Raw genomic sequence first — 25,985 nt, forward strand, 5'->3', positions numbered from 1 at the left:
AACAATGATCTATATAGAAAAGCAAAGGCTTTGATCTTTCATTTCCTGGTAACATACAATCATGGGTCAAACTTCATCTACTCCGGGGCAGAAACACAAATTAAGGCAGTAATCGAAGGGTTTCCGCTTAATCCCACCCTCGTCTTCCTACTAATCATATGGAGAACAGGAACGAGGTACGTGCTTAGTTAGAAACTAAACTCACAAAATCATTATTCATTACCACAAGTTTTCCCCTAAATTGATAGATTTTTAGAAAATAATTTTCTTAAAAAGTATGAAACAATTTTTTTTTTTTTTTGTTATTTTTAAACACTATAATCATATTCACTATCATTTTTTAAAATATCTATCATCATTTTATATTATTTTATATATTTTATGTATAACGATAAAGAATTTAAAAAATAAAAATTCGGGGTCATTTGAATCTATTAAACATTTCTTCTTTGCGTCTCACTTGTGAAAGCAGCAAGAACGAACAATTTAGGTTTAACAATAAAAACAATTATAGTGAAAACGAAAAAGATTTAAAAACTTCAAAATATATTTTTTTTTTTGTTATTTAGCAGACTATTTTGTTTATACTTACTAATTTGAAAATATACAATTCTTACATCTTTATGAACAAACATATATATAAATACATGAGTTTAGAAAATGAAACTAAAAAATGTTTTCATGTAGAAATGGAGCACTTTATTCCACATAATGAATAGCTAAAGAAGACAGACTTTTTCTAAAGAAGTCTATATTTCCTCAAGCACCAAAAGGAATACGTATACAAAAGTATTTACATCTCAACCAAAGTAACAATATATAGTTTTCAATTTTTAAGTTTATTTCGGGTATTTTGAATTGTAATTTAGTTTTAAGCATTTCTTTTGAGTCATTCAAGGCTAAGAACAAAATGCACAGAGGTGATTTATTTGAACAGGCATGTTTCGTGTTTACCTTCTACTGAAGTAACTTCTCTTGTTTTGGTGTAACCAGGGCTCTAATCAGTATCCTCTCCACATTATGGTTGTGAGCTAGAACTGGGTTTTGCCAAGTCAAGTAAATTCTTTTATATATCGGTGGATTCTATATCTATGAACTTTGTACTGGTCAATGTGCGTTGACCAAGGGGGATATTGACCAATACAAAGCTCGGAATCCACCGCCACTATCAAAAGAAACTAAAGCATTCCTTTGTTTCTTTGATGTGATTGTTTCGAAGATTAAACATCATGTTTATAATCACAATATTGAATGCACTGCACTTTAGTAGCTAACTGACTAATTTCTCTTATAATTGCATTCGCATTAGTTGTTAATTCTACGAACCTAACTGAAGGAACTAGTTTGACTAATGTAGTCTAAAATACTGCAGAAGAATGATTGGACTCCAGTTCCACAATTTGGAGGATGGGATCAGAATGCCCAGGGAGGCGGAGGACCCACTAATTACTCCATGGTGTTTTCTCAAGCTCGTGCTAACCGGAAGCTGCAGAAAAGCAATATCAAGCACACCAGCCTCGGTAACGAACAAGAGCTAATGCCTACATCTCAAGAACAAGATGGTCCCGTCATGGTAAGACTTCATTTTCCTGAAAGCCTTATTCATGACATGCTCTTTTAATTGTTAAAGCTACAAAACTCATTTCTGTTTGCATAGACATCATGCTTTTCTCTTTTATTTCACCTGGTAATGGTCCATATCCCCTTGTCAACGCACATGGATCATTACACGGTGAACTATGAACACAAAGAACTCTACTATACTATCTGAAAATTGAATTAATAGAGGGTTTAGTTAGAATCCAGGAATGAGTATGATCAACAAAAGAATGGCAAGAAAATACAGCATCCTTCTTTCTCATCCTTCTAAATTTATTCCATGCAGAAGAAAAAGAAGCTCTTCACCTTCATGAATTGCTGTATTAGGCCTTGATCCCAAAGAAACCAAGCCATTCTTCAGATCTACTGTCAGTTTTATGCTATTAGACAGAATTATTATATCTGCCTTGTATGCTTATAAATGAAATATGTTGTCCATCAATGTAAAATCCAACAGTAATTTTCTATAATCTTGTTGTGTACTATATGTATAATTTTGGGTATCTATGACCGTTCCCATCACCTATCAAGTCTTAGACATTAAGGTAAGCAACACAAATTTAGGTAATAACTTCTTAGTAATAGAAATATAAGAAAATTTATCAGCTTTACATCCAAAGAAATATTATATAAAGTATAAAGTGGTGACTGTCACTATGATCTCGCTAATTTAGGTAGATACCTGTAATTTAAGCAGACATGGGACGTTTTACTGGAGCTTTAAGAGAGGATAGATAGTTGGCATCTGCTTTGTCAATTCCATTGAAAAGATAACTGAAAGGAGGCATTTTTATGTACTTGCCAGAACCTGGAACAACATTTAGCTCATTGTTTTGCCAGACAATTCTTCCACCAGCTATGGTCACTTCAACCTTTCCCTGAGAGAAGCAACAGAAATCAAATCTAATTTTAACTCGATAAGGGTTGAGGAAAGCATTATGAATAGATATCATGCATAGACATATGGAGGAAAAGATGGGAAGGGAAATAAATATCTTTGAAAAGGTTGTGGAGGAAATTTTCAACATACAACTAATTAACTAGGGAGATCTTCTAGTGTTCAGGAAGTAGAGAAGAAAACTTTAGGAAGAACGCTCTTATGCTTAAGAGGACTGAACCTCAAATAAGTATCTTAAATGGTATGTATAATTAAAATTGAAGACATACAACTTAGCTATTGCTTAATCCGAAAATTGGTTTGTCCTTTTGATCCTAAAGCCATCAGTTTTCTGCCACTTCCGAGCTCTTTCTTCCAACTTGCCTCAACTTAAAGACAAATTACTTCAGAGAGATAAGACATCAAAGATTTCCTTACCAGTCTATTCCCGTTCACCTCAATCTCTCAAATGCTTCCTTTTAGTTTTAAACCATTCTTCCTCTTACTGCCTCATCAGACATTGTATCTTTTGAACCCAGTATTCTGACATCCTTGTTTTCCAGATATCCCAATCTCAGTCTATTAAGCATGTTGTTTCACAGAAATTTCCCTTTAATACAATATAACAATCATCCCAAAACCTTCATCTCCTCTAAATTTATTACTATGCAATCTATTACCAAGTCAAACAGATAAAAGCAATATAGAACAGACTGCCTGGTACTTCTGAAAGCCAGTGTACATGTAATTTTTGATACAAGCCTATGATTCAAGCTATCCAATAAATATTGCCTTCCTCTTGAATACCCACAAGCAATGTGTACATGAATGCTTTTTTAATAGAAAAGTAAAAGTACTATCCATGTCACAGCAGAAAGAGTAGTAGACGTGCAGAAGAGTGTAGCATACACGTAATTACAAGAGAAGACCTTAGAACTGTCCTCTGCTCATCACATTGGCGAAACCCTGACAATTCTGTCAGAATAGAGTTAAAATTAGTTACCCCTATCCTTTGAGAAAAGGTGATTACCCCTATCAGAAGTCTTCTTGTTCTTCTCTCTCCAAAGCATCCACAAAGTTGACATGTAGGATAATCAAAATAGCACTTTTTTTCTCCTCGTTCACAACAAGGTCATTCCAAGATCAGAATCTACAAACCACCGCCTATGTGATTCTGTCACAGCCATGGTTATTTCCCAAAGACTCCTTCACTTACACCACAACAAGAAGTCCCCATGTAGGGGTTACCAATCCAGAAAGAAAGCAAATCTTAGATTCAAGATTATCTCGAGTTACTATCATTTTTTTCTCTCTCTTCTTCTTTTGATCTCTTGTCCCCTTTTATTCTCGTTCATTTTTCTTCTATGTCCTCTTTTTCCTATCTTTCCTCCCTCAATTCTCCTTCTGCCCCTGTATCCTATATCATGCGGTTCCAGAGTAACTTACATTCCTCACTCTTTTATTGGAAAACCACATATTCAAAAAAAGAAAAAAAAAAAGAAAACCCTTAAGTCAACCCACCAACTACACCGTAGAGGCTAATCAGCTAGCCATTTGACAGTCAAATTAGATACTCACAAGAAATCAACAGACATCCAGGATCTTTATTCCGCCTTCCCTACTCTAAATAGCTCTTTTTGTTTTTTGTTCACAATAATACAATTATTGTAGTCCTTCAGCCACCTCCAGTTTTATTGCCATCATAACCAAGGCTGTCCCCAGAGACTCCTTATTCAATGACACCTTCACAAGAGAGGTGCCTTGCATACTTCTCAGCAACTTTGTGTAAAAGACACCTGTACAAGAAGACCTTTCCTCTCCCTTCAGATTGCCAAGGGTGAGAATTCACCCATGTTGCTCCCAGTCATAAAGACCTTTCAAGGGTGGGTGACACCAGCTGTAAAGGACTAGCTCTTACAAATAAAACTTTTTTACAAAAAAAATAACAGATTAAAATAAAACTTAAGAGAGTGAGAATATAATTTGGCAGTTTCGCTACTTGATCCTACAAAGATCTCACAGATAAACCTTTGAGAATTTATTACTATGAAGAACTAGCTCTTTCAAAAAATTTATTAAATAAAAGGAAGAAAAAATTCAAAATTACAAGAAAGCCCCATAATAAGAAATTTCCCGGCACTAAAATAGTGTATCAACTGTAGAGAATGCACTCCCATCAAACCCACAATGAGTCACCAAGATAAAATGAGATAATCACCAACTGGAGGGGATTTGTGCGACACTTTATCAGGGCCATTCATTAACAATAATCTCTCTTAATATGAGCCACAACTAAACATTCCCACCTTGGAAAATGTCCTCTCCTTTTCAATGAAACTGAAACTCTAGGGATATATATCTCCGCCTTCAGGTGCTGCACTAAAACTATTCAACAGCTAAGAACATCCAGCAATTCCAAACAATGATCAAACTTCTCCATCTGTAGTACTTTTGCCAATATATCTGTTGCATTATCATCTGTCCTCATTTTCAACAACAAGATCTCACCTAAAGATATCAACTATATAATTTTATGAAACCTCACATGTGCTTGTTTGATATTAGCATGATAAACCAGATTCTTTCCCAAAAGCTTGTTCTTTGAATACACTATAAAATTCAAAAGTATTTTATGTCAACCCCATCTTAGAAACCAAACTTCAACTATAAAGCTCTTTGGGCTGCCTACTTTATTGCCATATAATTTCTGCTTCTGTTGGACATATAAAGGAATTGTCCCATAATCTTGACCACTGACCTATAGTGGCACTTGCTAACAAGCACATATCATATGGCTATAGTGGATTCACTAGCATAATCTACATTTTCATATCCCATAACAGAATCTGTATCATTAGTGCCAAAACAAGTGTCATTCAAGTGTACATTTCAAATATGAAATAACCTATTTGGCAGTTCGATTAACAATGAAGTTGCTTAAGAACCAATTGCTTGCTCTAAGTCAAGCCTGGTACGCAACATTAAATTCATCAAACACCCTACCATAAGGAACCTTTGACATCAACTCCACCTTTTCATTTGTTTCAAGTCAGAAAGTTGGACAACTTGAAGTGATTTGCCACCTGGGGGGAGAGACCAATTCGGCATCATCTCAAACCTCTCCACCACCTTCTCAATGTACCTTCTCTATGAAGCCAAAGTTTCTCATTCTTCCTATCTCTGCCGTTTCAATCTTAAGAATTTTCTTTGCAGCTTCAAGGTCTTTCATATTATTTGCCAATAAAGAATCAAATAGCATAAATCACTCATATACTTGGCAGCAATCAGCACATTGTGAACAATTCCCGTTATTTGATAAAATACACACAACAATCATACTCAAAATAGATGTCATCGTATATGAATCTAAGCACGTTTACCATTTCCTAGGAGATTTCTTCAATCCATAAAATGATTTCTTGACCTCACGACCTCAATTTCCACCCTTTCATTGCTCCATGTAAATATGCTCTTTCAATTCACCAGAAATTTGACTAATTTTCGCTAATACATTCCTAAAAAAGAAAAAAGAAATTTTAAGGAGTGTACCGAATCTAGCGATCAAAATGTCCAACCACCCCTAAACTATATCTAATCATATTTGTTTGACTTTCCCAACTCTAATTTTCACCTCACTAAGGCTACATTTACTTTCAAACAATCTAATAGTTGTCGTACATTAGAGTCATATTAGCATATTAATACAGATGAATAGTACTGTCACTCAGCATGGCAAGATACCTATTATTAATGAACTTAACATGGAAATAGTGTAAATAATTCATACTTACTCTTCACATGCAACTAAATTCTTCTACTTCTGAATAGTTACTTGAAATGAACTCCAAATTACCATGGCTAAGACAATGTCAACATGATGGGTTAATATGGAAAGAACTACGAAAATTCATTAAAAGAAAAGCTAGGTTGCTATGTTTTTCTATGATCAATAATTTGGCACTGGAATAAAAACGTAATTTGAATGAAAGTAAAAGGAGGCTTCTCATATCAAAATTACAGCTAAAATATTTGAGTTATTATAGAACGCATGCTAAATTGTAATGAAAATTTACCTTGCCTCTTCTACCGTCATAGACATTGGTATCTGTTCTAGAGTGGTGGGACATTGCACTTATTTCAAAGCTTGAATTCGGATTCAGGATAATTATGTCCGCATCAGACCCAGCAAGAATTGCTCCTTTCCTTGGATATATATTGAAGATCTTAGCACTGAAAATATTTAGAAGCTAAAATCAATACTTGAAGAGTTCACATAGCTACAGAAAAGAAAAAAAAAACGCGAGAAATTCACTGATAAAACAAAACAAACTTAGTGTCTAAAGAATCATTATCATGGTGAAGACATACCATTCAGTACTTGTTATACGAACATAGTCAGTGACAGAAATTTGGCCAGATTCCTGGAAAGTGTTATCAGTTCACAATACAAACCATTCAAAGAACAGTGATTCTAAATGTAGTAGCCTTTTAGAGTATTCAACTGAAGACCACAGAAGCCTACCACCATTGTATCCCAAACCAGGTGCATCCTTTCCTCGATTCCTAATTCCATCGTTGCATGGACAAGAAATATAAGAATGTGAAATTGATAAAATTGGACATGTAATTACACAGGGAATATACATTGAAACACGAAGGATCATTTTTTCGAATTACCATTGACACCATTGGGGATTCTCCGGAAATCATCAACCCCAAGAGACTTTTGTGTGGAATTAAAGGCACAATGATCAGTTCCCACAAGCTGCAGAGTGCAGAAATATCAAGAGGGCCACATTAAAAAACATTTAAGATCTTTCCGGTTAGACAACCCTTTTGAACACTACTGAAGAATTAAAAAAGCTTCGTGCAATTGTTTCGTAGGAAATTTAACCAATTTTCATTTGAGGATAAACTTATTATGAGATGTTACAAGGCTAACTTGTATGATTTACTTGACACAGTTAAAATCCTAGAGAACAGATGACGTCCTAGGATCAGTCATTATAATGGATTTCCAGAGAGAGAGAGAACAGATAGAGACCTGCAAGACTCCGGTTGAAAGGGCAGCTTGTAAGGCTTTTCCATGCCCTGATGTCCTAATTGGGGGACTCATGACATACCTGAAACAGAAGACAAGTATACTACTTAGAAAAATTTACAGAGCATGCTCCAAACACAAATTAAAAGCAAGTATTCTTGCTTTGCTGCTGTTACGAAATCAGGATCCCAAAGCCCAGAATCATCAAGGACTAGTCCCGAAACAACAGGTTCTCCAACAACTTTCTGCCCTGAAATTGAGAGAAGTACAAAAGATTGTTCCTAATCAAACACAATAGCACCAAAATCAACAAAAGAATTGTGAGCAAAACGTGACAAGACCATCAAGAATGTATGGCAAGTACCAACGTTTACTTAGATCATTTAGAAGAAACTCTTAAACCATGAATTTCAGACCTCAGAAAACAGAACCGAATTGTTTTCAACAGTTTTCATTTATTATTGTATAAGCTCAATATAAAAAGTACACAATAATCTAATAAACTACTGAAATCCTAGGAAACTGAAACATGAATAACAATAAGACAACACAGGAGTACATGTAACACCCCTACTACTAAATAGACATTTTCTGCATTAATCTACTCACTATACATCAAATAATCCAATTCGTCCAAATTAAATTCAAAATATTGCACATTACAACCACCAATACCAAAATGACAAGTGAAAACTCCGGTTCACAAAGGGGATGTTAAATTATAACTTTACAAGTGTAAGTCAAGATGAGTCTATATGGTTTGATTAATCCGCTTCCTCTAAGTGTTGTATTGTAGCTAGTAATCCCAGCTCCGTTCCCAGTACTACTGCATCTAAAAATAACATGAAATGAGCATACTCTATCCCAGTAAAATGAATTCGAAATGTAAAACAAAGTATGGAAAACATTTGCGTTTCTAGCCTGGCATCCCCCCATGTAATCCTACTCAATGTGCAGATATACATCAACCACTTACTTTCACCCGTTTCCCTCAAAAGTCCCCAACCTTTCTCCAACTAATTAATAATACTGACTAGTCTATCTCCTCATCACCATTGATGTGTCATGTACCTCAGATACCTAACCAGCCCATATTTCACAATCTATGATATTCATATAAGCTTACTCTAAACCTATATCCAAAGTACAATGATCTTACACCCATGCAGAATCATGCCAATCACATCAGTACCAGAATATCCACACCGGTCACTCACCAGGACCCAGCAGAAACACAAACAGCAATCCTAATTGATACACTACTAGAACAGTTCAACCATATAACACATGCACACACCAATCTTCACTCGCCCACACACACACCAACACCACACTGGCCCTCACTCAGTCGCACTCACACATACCAACACCACAACAACCCTCACTCGATCACACACACACGAACACACCCAACGGCCCTCACTCGCCACACACACACATACTTACAGCCCAACGGCCCTCACTCGGCCACACACACACACTAACACCCCAACGGCCCTCACTCGGCCACGCACACATACCTTCACCACACTGGCCCTCACCCAGCCATGCACACACACACACCAACACCACAACGACCCTCACTCGGCCACACACACACACACACACTACCACCCCAACGGCCTTCACTCGGCTACACACACCTTCACCACACCAACCCTCACCTGGCCATGCACACACACACCAACACCACAACGACCCTCACTCGGCCACACACTCACACCAACGCCAAAATCAGCACCTCAATTAATTACCTACCGTCGCCAACATCGGCACACAAGACTAGAATTCATCAGCCTCCTCACTTTTGATTTCCATTATTCTATAATTGTTATTGCTTTTATATATATTGTCCAGTTTACTTAACCGTTTGCTCCTCCCTAAATTAGACCGATTCACACCTCTCCAATTTCTCTTTTCTTCCTATTTACCTCCCACTATAACGTCAGGATAGCCTAATCTCTCCATGGAACTCCCCATGACTTCGGTTCAGCCTATTCTTCACCTCCCCCACCTCTTCCGGTCACATCAGTCCCTTGTTCCTCCTCCTTATCCCTTTCCAGTGTTTGATACTCACTTACCAAACAATCCGGCAAAAATTTTACAATTGATTTACCATTACAGAGTTCACAATTCAAAATTCACTTACCTCTTGTTTTCGAGTGTGGTGTCGGATCGCAGTGACGGATCTCCTTCCAAATAACCTTCCTCATCTGTAGTTGTACTCCGACGAGGTCTCTCACGCTACCTCCTCCATCTTAGTCTTTCGAGAGTCGCTTCACCTCTTTTCCTCCTCACTCGAGCTTCCTCCCTTTTCTTTCTACTAACCTCACCCTAAAACCCTTGTTGTGTTACAGAAGAGAAGAAGAAAAGGAAGGTTGTTCGTGCAAGGCCTGGGGTTTGGGCTCGGGTGGGTTTTTTTTTTTATTGGGCCGAATGAGACATTGGGCTTGCTGGGTGTTACAGTACACCAATAAAAAAAAAAAGGAAACACAAGTTAACAATCCAAGAGACATGTTCTCTTCTCTTCACAATTGTGTACTTTGAATGCTCATGGATCAGTAGCTGCACCACAAAATTTAGGATCTTGGCCAACTCAGTATGAGAATTTCTCTGCATGCTTGAGCATTCATTGCTGTACAAAATATGTTACATTCAATTTTAGCTTCATGTTTCCTATCAATATCCATCCCTGTGAGCTTAATCTTAAATCCAACTTCCAATCATTGGAAAGAAACGAAACACATGCGTGACATGCGCATCCATATGCATATGCAGCCAGAGATTGTAGAGGTGGTGCCAATCTGTTGACATATCAACTTCAAAGTCTCTATCTAAAAAAACCACGTCCAAGTTCCCCATGCGATAATCAAACAAACTAACATATAATTTCCTTCCCCAAGTAATATATTTGCCTCTCCCTCTCTCTTCTTACTCTTGCATAGCCCAATAAATTACAAGAAAAACTGGTTTTGTATCATGTGGTCACTGTTTGCTCCCTAGTGAGTTGACCTCCAAAAGAAAAAAAATAGCTTTCCAAAACCAGACTGACAAAGCTTTGAGCAGAGAGACCAACATTGAGGTCTCCAATCAAACACCTTGACACCATAACTCACCTTTAAAAAGAAAAAATGTGTCAACTCTGGAAAAGTGACTTGTAGAAGTCTGAGCAGACACTACGTTAAGTGAGACAGACTTTACCAGCTTTGCCTCATTACACCCAGCCGCAAGCAATTTTAATAGCATTAATTGACAGAAGAAAACAAATGACAGGAACTTGTCATCTAAAGCTACCAGCTTAAATTAAGTCAAATAGTAACATAGGCTAGAAAAACTCCTCTAAGTTTCTGTTGTCTGCAATGTTGAAAGGAACAGGTTTTTAAAATATTTGCTACTGTTAACTTGCGGGGAGTTTAGATAGGAGTTGCAAAATGTGTGTAGCAATAACTTAGCACGTTCAGTCAAGGTTGAACCAATAAGATAATGTCGCACTATAGAATTAGAAGACTATGTGCAGAGAAAACCCAAGAAATAAGCAGAGAGAAAATCTACACGAAAGAAGTATATTAAGCATCAATAGATGATAAACATGGCATTCGATTTCCATTAAGAAGGTCTCCAAACTTGCAAACCTTTCTTAAGCAAGAGTTAATTCTTGCCTCAACTCTTCTTATTTGATATCCTTCCTATAAGTGCTTTAGGGCTTTTAACGTTATATTCTTTCTTTCATGTTGCTTCTTTTTACTGCCAATAAATTTGTATTTTACAAATTCTCTTTGAGCTTTCTCTAGGCCCTTCTTATAAATGGACTCCTAACATTGTGGTTCCACCAAATATGAAAATTCCACCATAAAACGTTTTCGTGATTCTTCTATCTTTATATTACCTTCCTTTTCTTACTTAACAGCAAATATGTCCTAACATTCTTACACTCTACCAGGAAACCATTACCTTGAAAACCTTAATTTGCAGACTAAAATCAACAATTTCTACTCTAGTGCCAAGAAGTAAGAAGCTTTTTAAAAATAATAATTATAATATGTGAATTATATTCAAGAGCACCAAGATGGTGCAACCCCATATACAAGTGAGAAGCCTTTTTTCTATAATTAAATAATTTCTTTAAGCATCCGGAAATATCCTTGCTGGTTGTATCAGACATTGTTTATGAGTTGAAGTATTAAATATCCACAAAATGTGCTATCAGATAAAAACACCACAAGCAAACAAATTGTAAAGCATCAGAATTTAAAACCTGATTTCCGGGCTTTAGCAATCTCTTCCATTGCATCAATGCTCATCACGTGGACAACATAAAGAGGAGTGTTAACAAAACCAGCCAAACGAATTGCTCGAGCAGTTGCCTCCCCTTCTAGCTGTGGTAATTAAGATAAGAGCTTGAGCTAGCTTCTACTAGAAATAAGACAAACATACTACTCTCAATCACACATAAAAGAAACAGCTAAACAGAACTGCGAATATTATGTAATCTACTATTCAAGTAAATATACGTATATATATATTATCCATATACATATATAAGTATATTTTTTTTTGAAATATAAAGTGTAAAGAATAAAATTAAAGCAGAAGCACCAAAAGGGCGCAATCCATATACAAAACTATTTACATCTCAGTAATGCTATCTATGACATGTCCAAAATCTTCTATTCTATACATGTCATGCCCCAAAAAAAAAGAGCCAAAAAAGTAAAAACAACTATCCTTAATCTTTACAATATCCCTCTCAACCCTATCAAACACCCTCTTATTCTCTCTTTCCAAATCATCCAAAAGATAATTAATGGGATAAGTTTTAAACATTTCTTCTTCTCCCATATCCCACCCCATGCCCACAACTCCTCCACTGAACCTGCTCCAACCCAACTAATACCCAACAAGCCGAAAACCATCGACCATAAATGATGAGTGATATTTATGTACATAAATTTATTTATGTAGACGTGGATGTAGATATTTACATCTGTATACCTACTAATATAAGGTTTCCTTCTATTGAATCATTTTTATGGGTTGACAGTAGAAAATATTTTATGGAACAGCAATATAACTTCAACAAGAACTTGTATCTTTCCCCTTCTTAGCTGTTGGTAGTATCATCTTACTTAAAAAATTAATCAATCAATAACAATTGATAACTAATATGTATTTCCTCATGCTGTACAAAGTTTCTATATCAATAAATATTTTCATGCAATGTCCTTTAGTTTCTTTGATTGCTAAATTTTTAAACTAGAGACTGACTCCAACTTTTGCTAGTTCAATAATGTCCAAGGAGCTCATAAAAGCAATCCTTTACATATGGGGTTTTCTTCCTATCTTGAAGTTGAAACTGGTTGGTGTTTAGTACTGTTTACAAAGCATCTGATGTTTATTATTCCCTTAGTCCTGAGAAAATAAAAATAAAATAAAATAAAAAGATCTACAGCTGGGGCAAAGCATCAAGTCATGGGCCAAATAGATTACGAAGTTTCAAATGCAAGATCAGAGAGATTCATGAGAAAACACAGAGTATTGATCTTTTATAGATCCTATCTCTTGCTTAAACCTTGAAAACAAGTTGTTACATGAGAGTGTTTTCCTCAAAGATGCATAGATTAGTCATTCTCCCATTTCATTAATAGATTCTAAAATGTAGAGAAGTTTTTCTTTGAAAAAGTGATCTTGGAGCTTTATTTGAATTTAGGTCCCTTGAATCTCTCTGCTACCCAAACCCATAAGCTGCTTTCAGATGCGAACCTCATAATAAGTTCAAAACATAAAATTTAAGGCGAAACCAAAACCAATATCGAACCAATTTTAGTGATCCTAGTACCTCGCCCAAAATCAAAATACATTCACTACCTAAAACTAAAGAATATCATTTTGAAAAAAAAAAGTAAATAACTTCAATAAATTTTCTTCATATATTAATTCATAATTTTCATAATATATTACAAACATATAAATAAAAAAGAAGATTTTAGATATGGTAACTTGTCACAACGGTGATGTAGAGTGACTCTATGCTACAGTTGTGACAGCTTTCACAACCCTCCCTAAGAACATAATGGATAAACTTCGACAACCCTTACCCAGTTTGTAAGAATTCTTTTATGAAAAACTCACTCTGTTTCTTTTGTTTTGGATCTGTTCAGCCACCTGAAAAAACTTCATCTGTTGTATTCCTATCTCATCAAAAAACAAGGTCAGGCGATTCTCACCAACATAATCTACATTACTTTGGTCTTACAAAATCAGTTAATGGAAGACCATAAAAGGAGTTTCTTCCACCAGATCATATTTCTGTGTGAAGAATGGCTATCTAAAGAAGTAGTCTAATAACCAGAATTTATGTCCATAGCCTTGTAAAACAGTACTCGTGGCAGCCCACTAATAACAACAAGAATAGCAAGCTATTCAAAAGGAGATAACAAAACAGCTAGTCATGAAGATTAGGCAGATTAAATGTTTAAATATCACCTGGGGTACAATAGAAGAAAATATTTATGACAACAACTAGTTAAAGCAATGAAAATATATTTAAGATTACCACTGAGGGCCTTGAAAGAGCATGTCCTTCTGGACCTGTAATACCAAGGTCGATCATTCTTTTTTGTCCTTCAAATACAGCATCTCCATTTTCTGCGTGGACCATTGCCAAGGCACCAAGAGACTTACACCTCTTGAATCCTTCTAATAGAAGCTCATCATTGATCATTAGGGATCCCTTATACGCCATGAAAAACTTGAAAGAATTCATACCTAACAGTTTGCACGCATATATCAATACCTATATACCTCAATTAGGAGTCAGCGGAAAAACACATAGAAGCAGTTTCTTGTTGTCAAATAATTTAAGGCCAAATAACATCTAACTGAATTAAAAAATCTTACCTTTCTCCTTAACCATAATTTCCATGTCCCTGGATACATCTTCATCCCATTTTGTAATTGCCATATGAAAACCATAATCCATGCAAGACTTTTCTGATTTCTTTTCATAGGATTCAAAACCTGCCACTAAATTTCCATTAATTGGTATAACAAAGTCTATGTGCATTGTTGTTCCACCAGCTAATGCTGCCGCCTGACCACTGAAGAAGTCATCGATAGTCTCAGTTCCCATAAATTCCATGGCTAGGTGCGTGTGAGGATCAATTCCTCCTGATCACATTAGAAGAAAAAATAGTGGAACTGGATAAGATTTAATCTAATTGCATGCCAGCATAGAAACAAGTAATGTGCAGAAAAAGGTAAATTCCTTGGAATGAAATTCACAATAAATCAATTAAATGACTTTCATATTTCAGATTAATGTATGCATATTATGTTCCAGAGGATTGAATAAACAGAGATTGAAGAACAACAAATAAACCCAATGTGAGTACCATTACATATATACCTCTCAGATTCCAAGATATTGAGTATTCACAAGATTGGATTCCATATTAAAAGCAAATTATACAATCATTCTAAGTAATGAGACTAGTTACTCACAGCAATAATTAGATGGCTTGCTATGAACTTAGTGCATGTAAAAACCTAAACAAATGCACAAGCCAAGGGATCCACAGAACCAGCTATTCTGAACACCCAATTATGCATAATAAACGGGTAAATAAGGAAAGAGTGAGGCAGAATTTATTGTTGATATTGCTTCTCTAGAAAATTTTATTGCTTATATTTTTAACAGATGGAAAGATGATAGAACTTCAAAAGATCTGGTAAAAGTACATTAAGTATCCAGCAGTATATTGCACCAGGGCAATATCTAGTTCATCGCATGTGCATAAGTTCATTGTTTATGCACCAATTACAGCATCTTCATTTAAAAAGAAAGACAGTAGAACATGCTCTATAAATTTACTTCATTTCATGAATTTCAATAAAAGAAAAATTGTAAAAAAAAAAAAAGAAAGACTTCAATGATTACTGCCGTGTACTGATAGAATAAATAGTTAACCTGGCATGACAAATTTTCCTGTAGCATCAAGCACAGTGACATCTTCACCAACCTGTCCAAAGTAGCCAGAAATTTGGATGCCAGTGAAAATTATAAAATAGAAAAGAAAGCAGATTTTAAAGTACATGACAAGTGAAATAAACACGAGGGAGATAGAAAACAATTTAGAATAGAAGTAGGGATCCTAAGTTTCATCTGCACTTGTCATAGCACAACTGATAAATATTAGAAGCTCATAATAAATCCCGTATAATTAGACCAAAGGCCAATATTATTCCAATCATTTTTAACCAAACTACTTTCAGCTTTTAGCATCAGGTTATGTCCAAAATTTGCATATAATTTTTGGTTAGATTGCTGTACCCCTCTCTTCTTCACTATTTAAAACTTTCATTGCCGAGAAAGTAGAGAGTTTCTACTCTTTCTATAACCAGCCAACATAAATTTCCCTTCTGATTATTCAGAAAATGCTATTCCATTTCTCCACCTAAACCAGTTATTCCACTAAAGGATTTAACAGAGAATGTTTGAACAGGACCTGATTGAGTGACTATAAATATGCTCTCCATTCTTTCACTTTTTTGGCTAAAAGATTTTAGAAGTTTAAAAAATTAATAACAAAGTTTTCATCCTGTTATTAGCTATTTAACTTATGATTCTATTAATAAAAGGATAATTACACAATATTTTCATAATCAATCTTTTCCGTTCTTTTACTTTTCTCCTTCTTCTTTGCTAATTTGACCAAAAATAGACTTACTAATATTTATTCAAACATAGTGCAAATGACAAAAGAATTTTACCTTGAGATTTCGCTGCACTGCAACAATAATCCCATTCTCTATATAAACATCAGCTAACTCTTGCTGATGAGCATTAACAACTGTTCCTCCCTTTATTAATATCTTCGTTGTTGATGAGAATGAAGTTCCACAGGTTGGTGAACCATATGCAATCCCAGCATCACAGAACTGGAACAGAAACACTCTTATTGAATACAAAACAATCTAATCCGTCATTAAAATCTCTTAATGGATTAGACTGAGACGAGATGAATATGTATCAAATGAAAACCGAGTTGCCGAGTTGCATATTTCGCAACTATCCGATTTTAGTTATAACAAACTACTAATACGTAATTTACCCCCAAAAAAAATTAGAAAAACAACAGGAAAATGAACTAGAACTCAACTTGACTTAACCGAAACAATCGAATCATATTCACAATTCAACAGACTATGAGGGAACCAAACAGACAATCAATTAATTACCACTACGCTTTTTCTTCAACTAATGTCAACTAAGGAAATTGTATACGAATAATAACAACATCTACCTAGAGCGGGAACAAAAATAGAAACAAAATTTTCCGATTCATTCTGTTTGGTCCATTTTTCTCGGCAAACAAACAGAAACTGAAACTTCAAATTCTCTAGTAAAATACCTGGCTCGAATCTGATCTCGAGAGGGATGAAAAGAGAACGAGGTTGAGAGAAAAGAAAGAGACGACGAGTTGAGCAGCGAATCTAAGCGCCATGGCTGAGTCACTACGGTGGACTTGGGTTCTCTCTTAGAGTGAGAGCTGACTGGTAATATTCTTGTTGAACTGGTAGCGTCTGCCACGCGGCATATACGGCGCATAACTCCTGTACTCGGTTGGCATTTCAAAACGTCAACGTTTTGGCGTCTTTGATTGATTGGTTTAAAAGAACAAATTGAAAATAATGATAATTTTAAAATTTTAAAATAATTTAAATAACTGAACTCTTACACACGTGTTAAGCGTGTAGAATTGTTTTATTATAAATTTATTTAAAGAGAATTATTATAAAATATTCTTGTATTTTTATTGTCTATGTGAAATTTATTAAATTAGTTAGTTTCTCGTGTTTTTTTATTGTATTAAATCGATATTAATTTTTAATAAATATATGTCTGCATTAATTATAATCAGATATATATATATATATATAGTTTGAGCAATTATCATATTAAATCACATCACTAAAGCCAATTTCAATAATTTCAAAAATTAATTGAATTATTTTTTAGTTTATTAATTTTAATTATGTATTTAATTACATAATTAAATGAATAAAAACCGTATCCATGACATATAATTAATTTAATTACTTGTATGTATCGATTTTGAAAATAATTAAGATATGATTAAACTTATTATTTAATAATTTAATACTAAAATTGCTTCAATTAAAAATGCAATGAGTAATTTGATACAAATGGCAAAATATATGGAGATTTTATGTTAGTTACCATTTATTTTAAAATAAAATTTTCTAGAAATTATAGTTTTTTAGCTTTATTAATAAATTAATATACAATGTTACACTATACTAAAATTAAAATAATAATATAATAACTAAGCATACATATTAAAATTAATATACAAAACACAACGGTTAGAAAAAAAAATAATTATAAAAATATTTAATATTTCGACAATATAAATAAAAAATTAATTTGAATTTTTCATCCATTATAATTACTATAATTAAAGAAACTTAATTATTACGGAATTATTTTTTCGCACGTAAATATAAATAACTTCGTTCAAATTTAGTCATAGTGATTAATTATTTACTATATTAATAAATTAAATATTATAAATCGTTTATCGTTATTCATACTACATCTATATATTTTCGGTGATATTTAAACCCGTAAAATTTAGACCGGTGACATTCAAACAAAATGAAAGGCAGTACAAAGGAGTTTAAACTTAGGCAGTACAAGTATTGTATAGTACCACTAACGATGGTAGCACCAAATTGAACCTAAAATGTATAGTACGATTTTGTACTGCATTTCAAATTTGAACCAATCATACGTGTACTGAAATTTCCCACGCCCGTGATCTCCGTCTGTTATAAATACAACAATTCGATCCAACCGCAGCCATCTGCCATTTCAGGCTGGTTAAGAAATTACAGAGGCGGAATCAAGATAAAGAAAGAGGTAGAGGATTCCGACGGGGACGACATGAGATCACACGAAAGGAAGCCCGCAGAAGGACAAAACCGTAAATGTAATCTGGTGGTATAATCCTCTGTGCTTCGTGTGTTCTCAGGTCGCCCCTGCTGGGATTCCCTCTACCGTACGATTGATGACGGATGATGCTGACGGTTGATTCTTAAGGTGCTGATTTGATTAACTTTGCTCGTTGGATTGGGTGGAAACATTGGATTCTGATTTTCTTTTCTTTTCTTTTTCTTTTTTTGGTTTCTGATTTAGGATTAATTACACTTTTGGCCCTCGATTTGGTGCATTTTCTAAAATGGTCCCTAATTTAAATTTTTTTAAATTAAGAATACAATTTTTTTATTTTATATTCAATTTTGCCCTTAAATATTTTATTTTACTTTTTATATAAATTCATATTCTTTTTCTAATTTTATTTTTGTAACTTTTTGTTTTTCCTTATATAATTTTACATTTATGAATAAAATGCACCGAATAAAATTTCAAGATTATATACATATACATATATACACATATATATATATATATGTATGTATGTATAGTAATTATCTAGATCCCATTATTAACAAAAAAAAATTGGATCATGGGTATGCTTTGGAATCTTCAAAACGAATTAATATTATTAATTCAAATTAAATTGATAAGGCCATTAATTTAAATTAACATTTGGCATTTAATTATAATAATTATAAGAAATTATTTTTTTACGAACACACATAAATTAATTGTATTATTATATGATAAGATCTAAAATAAATTATCTGATTTTTTTTTATATTTCCTATATATGTGTATATCAATTTAAGTAAAAATTTAGATTAAATTATAACGTAATGTAGCATTAATCTCTCTTAATTAGATAATTAGTACTTCACTTTATTTATAAGAATTTTGATATATTCGTGTTTTATATGTTTGCATCAAACAATGAATAAAATGAATTAATTTAAATTATTAAATTACTTTATAAGGTTCAACACTTATTGCGATTTTATTTCTAATATATTTTTTCAAAAAAAAAATACCATTTGATTTTAGAGTTTTAATTTATTTTGAAATTTTAATTTTCTTCAATTTCTTAATGAGAATAGACAAAATAGATAAATTGCATTTGTAATAATAACATTATTATTATTTTTATTAATTTAATTAATTATTTAAAATATTTTTAAAATATCAAAATATAATTAAATTAGTTTATTTTTACTTAAAAATGGAAAGAATAAATGTTATAAATAAATATAAAATATAAAAACTCAACTCGTAACAAAAAATATTTTTTGAGTATTAAACTTTATGGGAACAAATATGGAGGACAGAAATTCTACCAAAATCTAGAATTTTTACGTAGCATTTGATAAGTAACACATTTTCATTAAAAGTTAGATTGCGAGAATAGGGCATTAACATACATCTTGAATGTTCGAGATGTGAGAATGAGGAGATTCCTGGAATATGTTTTTATAGAGTGTGTCAACACTAAAAGCTGTTGGAGGATGTTGAATGCAAATCTACCGGATGCAAAAAGAGTTGGGGTCATTAGTTGGATAGAGTAGGTTATTAGAGACTTACCCAGACAAGAAGTGGGGGAAGTGTTCTGGTACCTGTGGAGGTTATGGCAGGAACAAAATGAATTGATATGGATCGGTAAGATATTTGTGGATTATACCTCATTGCACCTTATGAAGCGTTTTCTCAATGAATGGCAACAGGCAATGGAGATCAAATGGAGAGAAAATGCAGTAATAAAATAGGTCGGTTCCTCATAGTTGGCAGCCTCCTACTCCGGGAACTTGAAAATGCAACGTGAATGCCACAGTATCCGAGGTGCATAGCGAGGCCAAGTATGGAGAAATCATTCGTGACTCAAACGGGAAGATTATATCTATCTTTTATGATATATTTTATAGATATCGTTCACAGTACCAGACAGAACTTCTCAAATGTTGACAATCTTATAATATATTTCTGAGTCTGTGTCGGATCTTAGTATAATGGAAGTTGATGTAAAATTGGTTCACTCTGCATTATCATCGAATGGGGATGATTGCTTCGAGTTGGGCTTCATCGTGCAAGGCTGTTATGAAATCTTAGAATCTCGACCAAATGTATCTGTTAAATGTGTTATTATAAATGGTAATCAAGTGATCCACCATATTGCGAAACTTACATACTTGTATTATAGTTTTTATATTTGGGATACGTTATTTTTAAATATTGTTATACTCTTATTAGTATGAAATGATAATTTTTAGTTTCCTCTAAAAAAAATTAATTTTTAATTTATTCTAAAAATCATTATATGGAATATATACCCTTTATTTATTAACTAAAATTACATTTGAAAAATAAAATTTTTAGAAATTAGGATTTATTTAAGTTTTGATAGATGAAATTTACAAAATTTGAGAAAACTTTTTTGATAGTATGAGGCGGAGTGCACTGGAATATAACCCAAACCTCCGTTACCATCCAATCTAACGACGTCATAGACTGGCGGTTACACTTTCCCGTCAAACGGATTTTTCTCCCGCCTCTTCTAAAATATTCTCCATTATAAGAAAGGAAAAAGAAAAACACACTATAAAAAACACCTACCAGAAAGAAAATCCGAATCAACCATGGCCGCCAATCTATCTTCGTCGTTGAAGAAATAGATTGGTAGAGAGAGAGACTGATTTTCTATTTTTTCTTTGATGAAGAAGAAGGTTGGTGAATTGAGGAGAGAAGGGAAAGCCAAGGGTGCTTCTTCTCCTTCTTCACCTTCATTTGCCACCTTCTTCTTCTTCTTCTGTACTTCTTTTGATTAGTTGAGGAGATCGTAAAAGGGTTTGTTGGGTGAATATTGAGTCCCAACTACCCTAGATCTGTTCTCAAAAAGAAAACTAAATTTTCTGTTAGGATATTGGTGGAAATTTTTTTGGGGGATTTGGGTCTCTGCATCTAGACTTATCCTGTAATTTTCTTTTGTTTTTTTTGTCACTAGAATTTCCAGGTGTTAGAGACCCATATCAGATCCAAGTTCCCACCATTTTCTTTTTTCTTTTTCATCATCATCATCATCATCATCATCGTCTCCATCTCCAACCAACAACACGCCATTACCTTCTTCCTCTCTCTATATACCTTTACTATATCCACCTTTACCCTCTAGTTGAATGACACTTGTTCAGGTGTCTGTACTTTTGGGTTCTCTTTGCTTTCAACTCCATTTATTTTTTATTTAATGCCAAAAAAAATTCCTTCTTTTTGATTCCAATAAATTTTGATTGGACATTGAAGATTACTCATTAGTCATATTCTCCATTTTTATTCTGCTGTAGACTTTTCAACCAGAAGGCCCACTTCTGGGTTTTGGTGGGCTTCTGTTAACCAATAAAAACCCAATTTTTTTGTCTTATTATTATTTTTTCCTCTTTAAAAATCTATCTGTTAATGATCCCACTTGATTTTATATTATTTTTGCAAAGGTGTAGACGAGGGGAGGAAGGTAAAGGAGAAGACCAGAGTCCTCAAGGTTTATTTTACCAGTTATTTTTACTATAGAATTCCTCCATTTATCTTTCTTTTTGGGGTTAAGATCCCAAAAAAATCACTACCCATACCAGATTTTCCTGCTATAAATACTACTTTATTTCTTCATCATTTGTTTCTCCTTAAGTCATCTTCTCCAACTCAATAATCCTTTGAGCCTTCTCCAAAAACGGTACCGTAAGGCAGTCGAGCTCCTCTCTTTTTCTTCTTGAAGTTAATAGTTGTCTCCTTCCATTCCCTGGTTGGATTGGTAAAGAGGAAATTTTCCTTGACGATGACAGTCAAGAAGAGAGTTTTTGATGAGGGTGATAATGTCGAGGAGGAAGTTGCAGAAGAGATGTCCATATTGGACTTGCCGGACTTGGCCTTGGAATGCATTCTCGAGCGGCTGCCGCCGGCGGGACTTTGCAGCATGGCCGGCGTGTGCAGCTCGCTGAGAGAGAGATGCGTGAGTGATCATATGTGGAAGAAACACATGGACCAGAAATGGGGGAGGATTATTGGTCCTGCTGCTTGCAGAGAGTGGCAATTGCGTATTGCTTCTGTGAAGGATTCTAGCAATCTCAGACAAGTCAAGAACAACGGTTGGACCAGGCTTCTCTCAATTGTCAGACCCCTTTCATGGATTAGATCAAAGTTTGATGACAGCAGTAAGCAGAAGAGTTATTTGCCTGTTGATTCTCTCATGTCCTGGTACCTTGCTCTTGAGACTGGTAGCTTCTGGTTTCCTGCTCAAGTTTATAATCGTGAGGTATAGGGACCCTAAAGCTCTGAGTTCCATTCTTTAGATATCTAAATTCTCTTAGTTTGCTACGACGAATCTTGAGTTTCCGTCAATGGAATTTGTTCTGTTTTACCATCTAATTTCTAGTAGTTTGCTGCGATGAATCTTGAGTTTCCATCAATGGAATTTGTTCTATTTTACTCACAAATTGCTATTGAATATCTCTTATGCAGAATGGCCATATTGGGTTTTTGTTGTCATGCTATGATGCTGAGCTGAGTTATGATGCCCGGACTGACACCTTCCAGGCCAGGTGAATTTCTTCAGCGCCCACATTTTTCTTGTTACCCTTTACTTTCTTGAGTAATTCTGGTACTTTCTTTATTAGTTTAAAATATATCCTTTTTTCCATTTTCAACAACTATACATGTTTTGGTTTATAGAACTGTATGAATTTAGAAATGGAAACTCAAAACAGTTTTCTACCATAAAACAAGGCCTTAACCTTCTCTGTTTCTTGATTTGGGTGAGGGTTGGGTTTGTAAGATTTGGTTGGTTTGGTTTACTGCAGGTATCCACCACATGGAAGGAGAGCAGTTGCTATTGAAGCTGGAGTGGGGTGGGAAAGGCTAAGAGCACCTCCTATTGATACTCCTCCACATGATCTCCATATCTCTGATTGTTTGAATGAATTACAACCTGGTGATCACATTGAAATTCAATGGAGAAGAAACAAAGAATTCCCTTATGGTATCTTATTCATTATTGTTTTTTGTTTTCCCTCTTTTTGTAGCCTGGAGAAACATCTTACATATCTCCAAGGCATACGCTTCTGGCAAAGATTTATAATTGATTATTATTAGGATGTTGTGTATTTTAATATGAAGCTTGAGACTGGTGGAGGCATCATTTTCAGGGACATGATACTGGCACACCATAGCTTGTGCTATTGGATCTGCCATGCAGGCAGGATTTGATCCTAAATTCCTTTTTAATATCACTTCTGACTGTAGTATGATTATTTGGTTTCCTGGTAACTGGGTTTTTTCCTCTGTGCAACTGGGTTTGGGGTGTGAGGAGAGAAAGAAACTAAGCATTATCATGAACGTTAAGGAATTAACCAAGATTGCTATTATTACCGAGATGGTTTCACTTGTCAAATTTCTTGTGTCTTTTCTTTTAACCAAAGGGATTTTCAAATTGGTTTCAACTAATACTTATCTTTTATGTGTACTTAATGAGTTGACGCTCTTATGATCCCACTTAATTTTGCGCATGAATCTCTGAAAAATGCCATCTGAGAGAACAAATACAATCATGAAGACGAGAATATTTTAAGTAAATTTGTGGTAAATAGCGAGGATTCTCAGCTAAACAGATGTGTTATTTATATGTTGCAGGTTGGTGGTATGGCGTTGTAGGTCACTTGGAATCATGTGATGGGAATGAAAATCACTGCCTTTGCCATCATAGTGGTAAGTTGTTATCATCTTTTTCTTGCAACTGGCACCTTTATGCTGCATATGATTCTCATTACCTACAAACACAAGCACATGAAAAGGAACATTTTGCTCTTCTTTTGTTTATAATAAGGACTAGAGAATCATTTGGGTTGTCATTTTATGAGTTCAAAGTTGTGGGTTAGACTCTTAACAAACTTTGATAGTACTCAAATATCTCACATTATGACGACATTTCTCTCCAATTGAGTAAAGGGCTGAGAATGCTCGTGTGCTATAGTCCTGGTACTATGTCTCTGAGAGGCATGGTTTCGGTGTTTAGATTACAGTACAAGAAAATCTTAATTATTAAAAACTAACGAGTAATATAGTAAATTTACAAATTCTATGTCACAATATTTGTCAATACACCATTGTCTTATAGGTATAGTAAAATAAATTCTGGAGCAAGAGGCTCTTGCCAAATCCTTTTCCTTTTACCAGAAGTTTAATATTGGTGAAAGAAAAAACTACTAGCCATTTCTCAAGTTGAGGATAAGATGATGAGGGTATAAAAGCTAAAAAACATATGAGACCCCCATTCCAGGATATGTCCTTTTCTTGAATCCCATTTTCCCAAAATGTGGACCATCTGATTTTTTACATTTGGTTGGTCCCTGAGACAAATCCCTGTCAGCATGTTATAATTTCTACCAACATCTCTGATAATCTATGTCTCTCAGTGGAATTCATTTGTGGCCAACTATGCTGAAAGAAAGATGTTGATGTGTCCTTTAGCCCTTCTTTTGTTTTGCCTGGTTGGAATCTTTCCTCTTTGTGGGGCTGATTTAATCTCCAAAATTTTTCATTCAATTACCATTTTCACTCACCAAATTGTGTGCTTAAATCACCCACTAGTCCATTCACATCATCAGAAATTTTCTTTCTATCATCTTCTGAAATCATTATCATAATAGAAATTAAATCTGATCATTTTCAGTTGCCACTTGCAAATTGGCAAACATATCATTTCTGGCTTAATAGGCTTTTACCTTTTTCTTATTTGGTAAATAAGGCTTATCTTGAGAGGACAAAATCATGTTGAAAAATACCAATTTAGCCTCTGGTGAAAAGAAGGAATTAGTTCTTTTCAAGTTTTCTGGAGATAAGATTCTTTCTTGGCATTTAAAGAAAATAATTTGGATTCTTTGTTTGTTTTTCATTTTAGGGTGCAAAGTCAACTCGTAAAAATCAATAGGATGGCTCAACGTGATCGTGAGATTTGCTTCTCGATTACGTGATGCCTTTATCTCATTTTGAAAATTATGTGTGATTAACGAGTTCTTAAGGTCTTAAAGCCACTTACTGTCAATAAACAGATACAGTGGTGTTGGAATTCAATCAGTATACAGCCGGTTCAAGATGGAGACGGACCAGCATTGACCGGAAAGATCATAGAGAGGAAGGAAACGAGGCAGACGGGTTTTACGGGGGAGTCAGGAAGCTCAACAGTGACGAGGAGATCGCCACATGGAAGTGCCTTTGGCCTATTTCAACCTTGGAATAAGAAAGTGTATTTTCTTGTAATTAGGTGAATGAATGAATTTATATCCCTGTGAAAAACGAAGAGGTATGTTAAGTTTCTTTTTCATTAAAAAAGAAAAAGGAAACTTAAAAGGAGCTTTATAGCTCTGGTGGCTTGTAATGAAAAAGGCAGAAAGGCCTACTTCTTTCCCTGTTGTGTTCGTTCCTGTTCTGTTTTACTCTATACTTGTTGCAGACAGAGAGAGAGATAGATACTCTGG

General features: G+C 34.4%; 3 protein-coding genes and 1 long non-coding RNA gene across 8 annotated transcripts; 2 read left to right on the top strand and 2 right to left on the bottom strand.

Annotated features, from left to right (window-relative positions):
• The first annotated feature begins 8 nt into the window (after nt 1-8).
• LOC148266148 (RPM1-interacting protein 4 (RIN4) family protein) lies at nt 9-7,467 on the top strand. Of its 3 annotated transcripts, none has more exons than XM_088219158.1 (4): nt 9-176; nt 994-1,023; nt 1,373-1,573; nt 7,441-7,467. In XM_088219158.1, exons 1-4 carry the CDS (start codon nt 159-161, stop codon nt 7,450-7,452), a joined length of 261 nt encoding a protein of 86 aa, XP_088075284.1. In that variant the 5' UTR covers nt 9-158; the 3' UTR covers nt 7,453-7,467. The 3 variants fall into 3 exon arrangements, with proteins under 3 accessions (XP_088075284.1, XP_088075282.1, XP_088075283.1); XM_088219156.1 differs by lacking the exon at nt 7,441-7,467 and adding an exon at nt 1,886-2,204 and having other exon boundaries at nt 11-176; XM_088219157.1 differs by lacking the exons at nt 994-1,023; nt 7,441-7,467 and adding an exon at nt 1,886-2,204 and having other exon boundaries at nt 11-176.
• Nucleotides 2,159-17,096, bottom strand: PYD2 (pyrimidine 2). The gene is made up of 13 exons (XM_088219152.1): nt 16,928-17,096; nt 16,287-16,454; nt 15,484-15,535; nt 14,415-14,684; nt 14,071-14,282; nt 11,773-11,893; nt 7,680-7,767; nt 7,521-7,599; nt 7,154-7,241; nt 6,999-7,039; nt 6,845-6,897; nt 6,550-6,706; nt 2,159-2,477 (listed from the first exon to the last, which is right to left on the bottom strand). The coding sequence occupies exons 1-13, from the start codon at nt 17,018-17,020 to the stop codon at nt 2,289-2,291; spliced, it is 1,611 nt and encodes a 536-aa protein (XP_088075278.1). The 5' UTR covers nt 17,021-17,096; the 3' UTR covers nt 2,159-2,288.
• LOC148266149 (uncharacterized) lies at nt 7,953-11,766 on the bottom strand. The gene is made up of 2 exons (XR_015818892.1): nt 9,667-11,766; nt 7,953-8,349 (listed from the first exon to the last, which is right to left on the bottom strand). It is a non-coding gene; the product is annotated as an uncharacterized LOC148266149 (long non-coding RNA).
• Nucleotides 17,097-19,715: 2,619 nt separating the features above from the next.
• LOC110816902 (F-box family protein) lies at nt 19,716-25,914 on the top strand. Of its 3 annotated transcripts, XM_088219161.1 has the most exons (6): nt 19,716-20,428; nt 22,340-22,768; nt 22,975-23,054; nt 23,313-23,491; nt 24,142-24,216; nt 25,560-25,914. In XM_088219161.1, the coding sequence occupies exons 1-6, from the start codon at nt 20,294-20,296 to the stop codon at nt 25,745-25,747; spliced, it is 1,086 nt and encodes a 361-aa protein (XP_088075287.1). In that variant the 5' UTR covers nt 19,716-20,293; the 3' UTR covers nt 25,748-25,914. The 3 variants fall into 3 exon arrangements, with proteins under 3 accessions (XP_088075287.1, XP_088075286.1, XP_021900942.2); XM_088219160.1 differs by lacking the exons at nt 19,716-20,428; nt 25,560-25,914 and adding an exon at nt 25,409-25,537 and having other exon boundaries at nt 21,097-22,768; XM_022045250.2 differs by lacking the exon at nt 19,716-20,428 and having other exon boundaries at nt 21,100-22,768.
• Nucleotides 25,915-25,985: the final 71 nt, after the last annotated feature.

This window comes from Carica papaya, chromosome 5, assembly GCF_054855325.1.
Source record: "Carica papaya isolate Zhongbai chromosome 5, ASM5485532v1, whole genome shotgun sequence".
In the NCBI taxonomy this organism is placed as follows: Eukaryota; Viridiplantae; Streptophyta; class Magnoliopsida; order Brassicales; family Caricaceae; genus Carica; species Carica papaya.

Excerpts from the sequence above, each read along its gene's own strand:
- LOC148266148 (XM_088219156.1), top strand. Across the intron at positions 1,024-1,372 it reads AGTATCCTCTCCACATTATG|AAGAATGATTGGACTCCAGT; the intron begins GTTGTGAGCTAG and ends AAAATACTGCAG. Across the intron at positions 1,574-1,885 it reads AACAAGATGGTCCCGTCATG|AAGAAAAAGAAGCTCTTCAC; the intron begins GTAAGACTTCAT and ends TATTCCATGCAG.
- PYD2 (XM_088219152.1), bottom strand. The coding sequence starts at position 17,020 with ATGGCGCTTAGATTCGCTGCTCAACTCGTCGTCTCTTTCTTTTCTCTC. Across the intron at positions 16,455-16,927 it reads CGAGATCAGATTCGAGCCAG|TTCTGTGATGCTGGGATTGC; the intron begins GTATTTTACTAG and ends TTTCTGTTCCAG. Across the intron at positions 14,283-14,414 it reads AATTATGGTTAAGGAGAAAG|GTATGAATTCTTTCAAGTTT; the intron begins GTAAGATTTTTT and ends GCAAACTGTTAG.
- LOC110816902 (XM_088219161.1), top strand. The coding sequence starts at position 20,294 with ATGCCACAGTATCCGAGGTGCATAGCGAGGCCAAGTATGGAGAAATCA. Across the intron at positions 23,492-24,141 it reads AAACAAAGAATTCCCTTATG|GTTGGTGGTATGGCGTTGTA; the intron begins GTATCTTATTCA and ends TATATGTTGCAG. Across the intron at positions 24,217-25,559 it reads CTGCCTTTGCCATCATAGTG|ATACAGTGGTGTTGGAATTC; the intron begins GTAAGTTGTTAT and ends GTCAATAAACAG.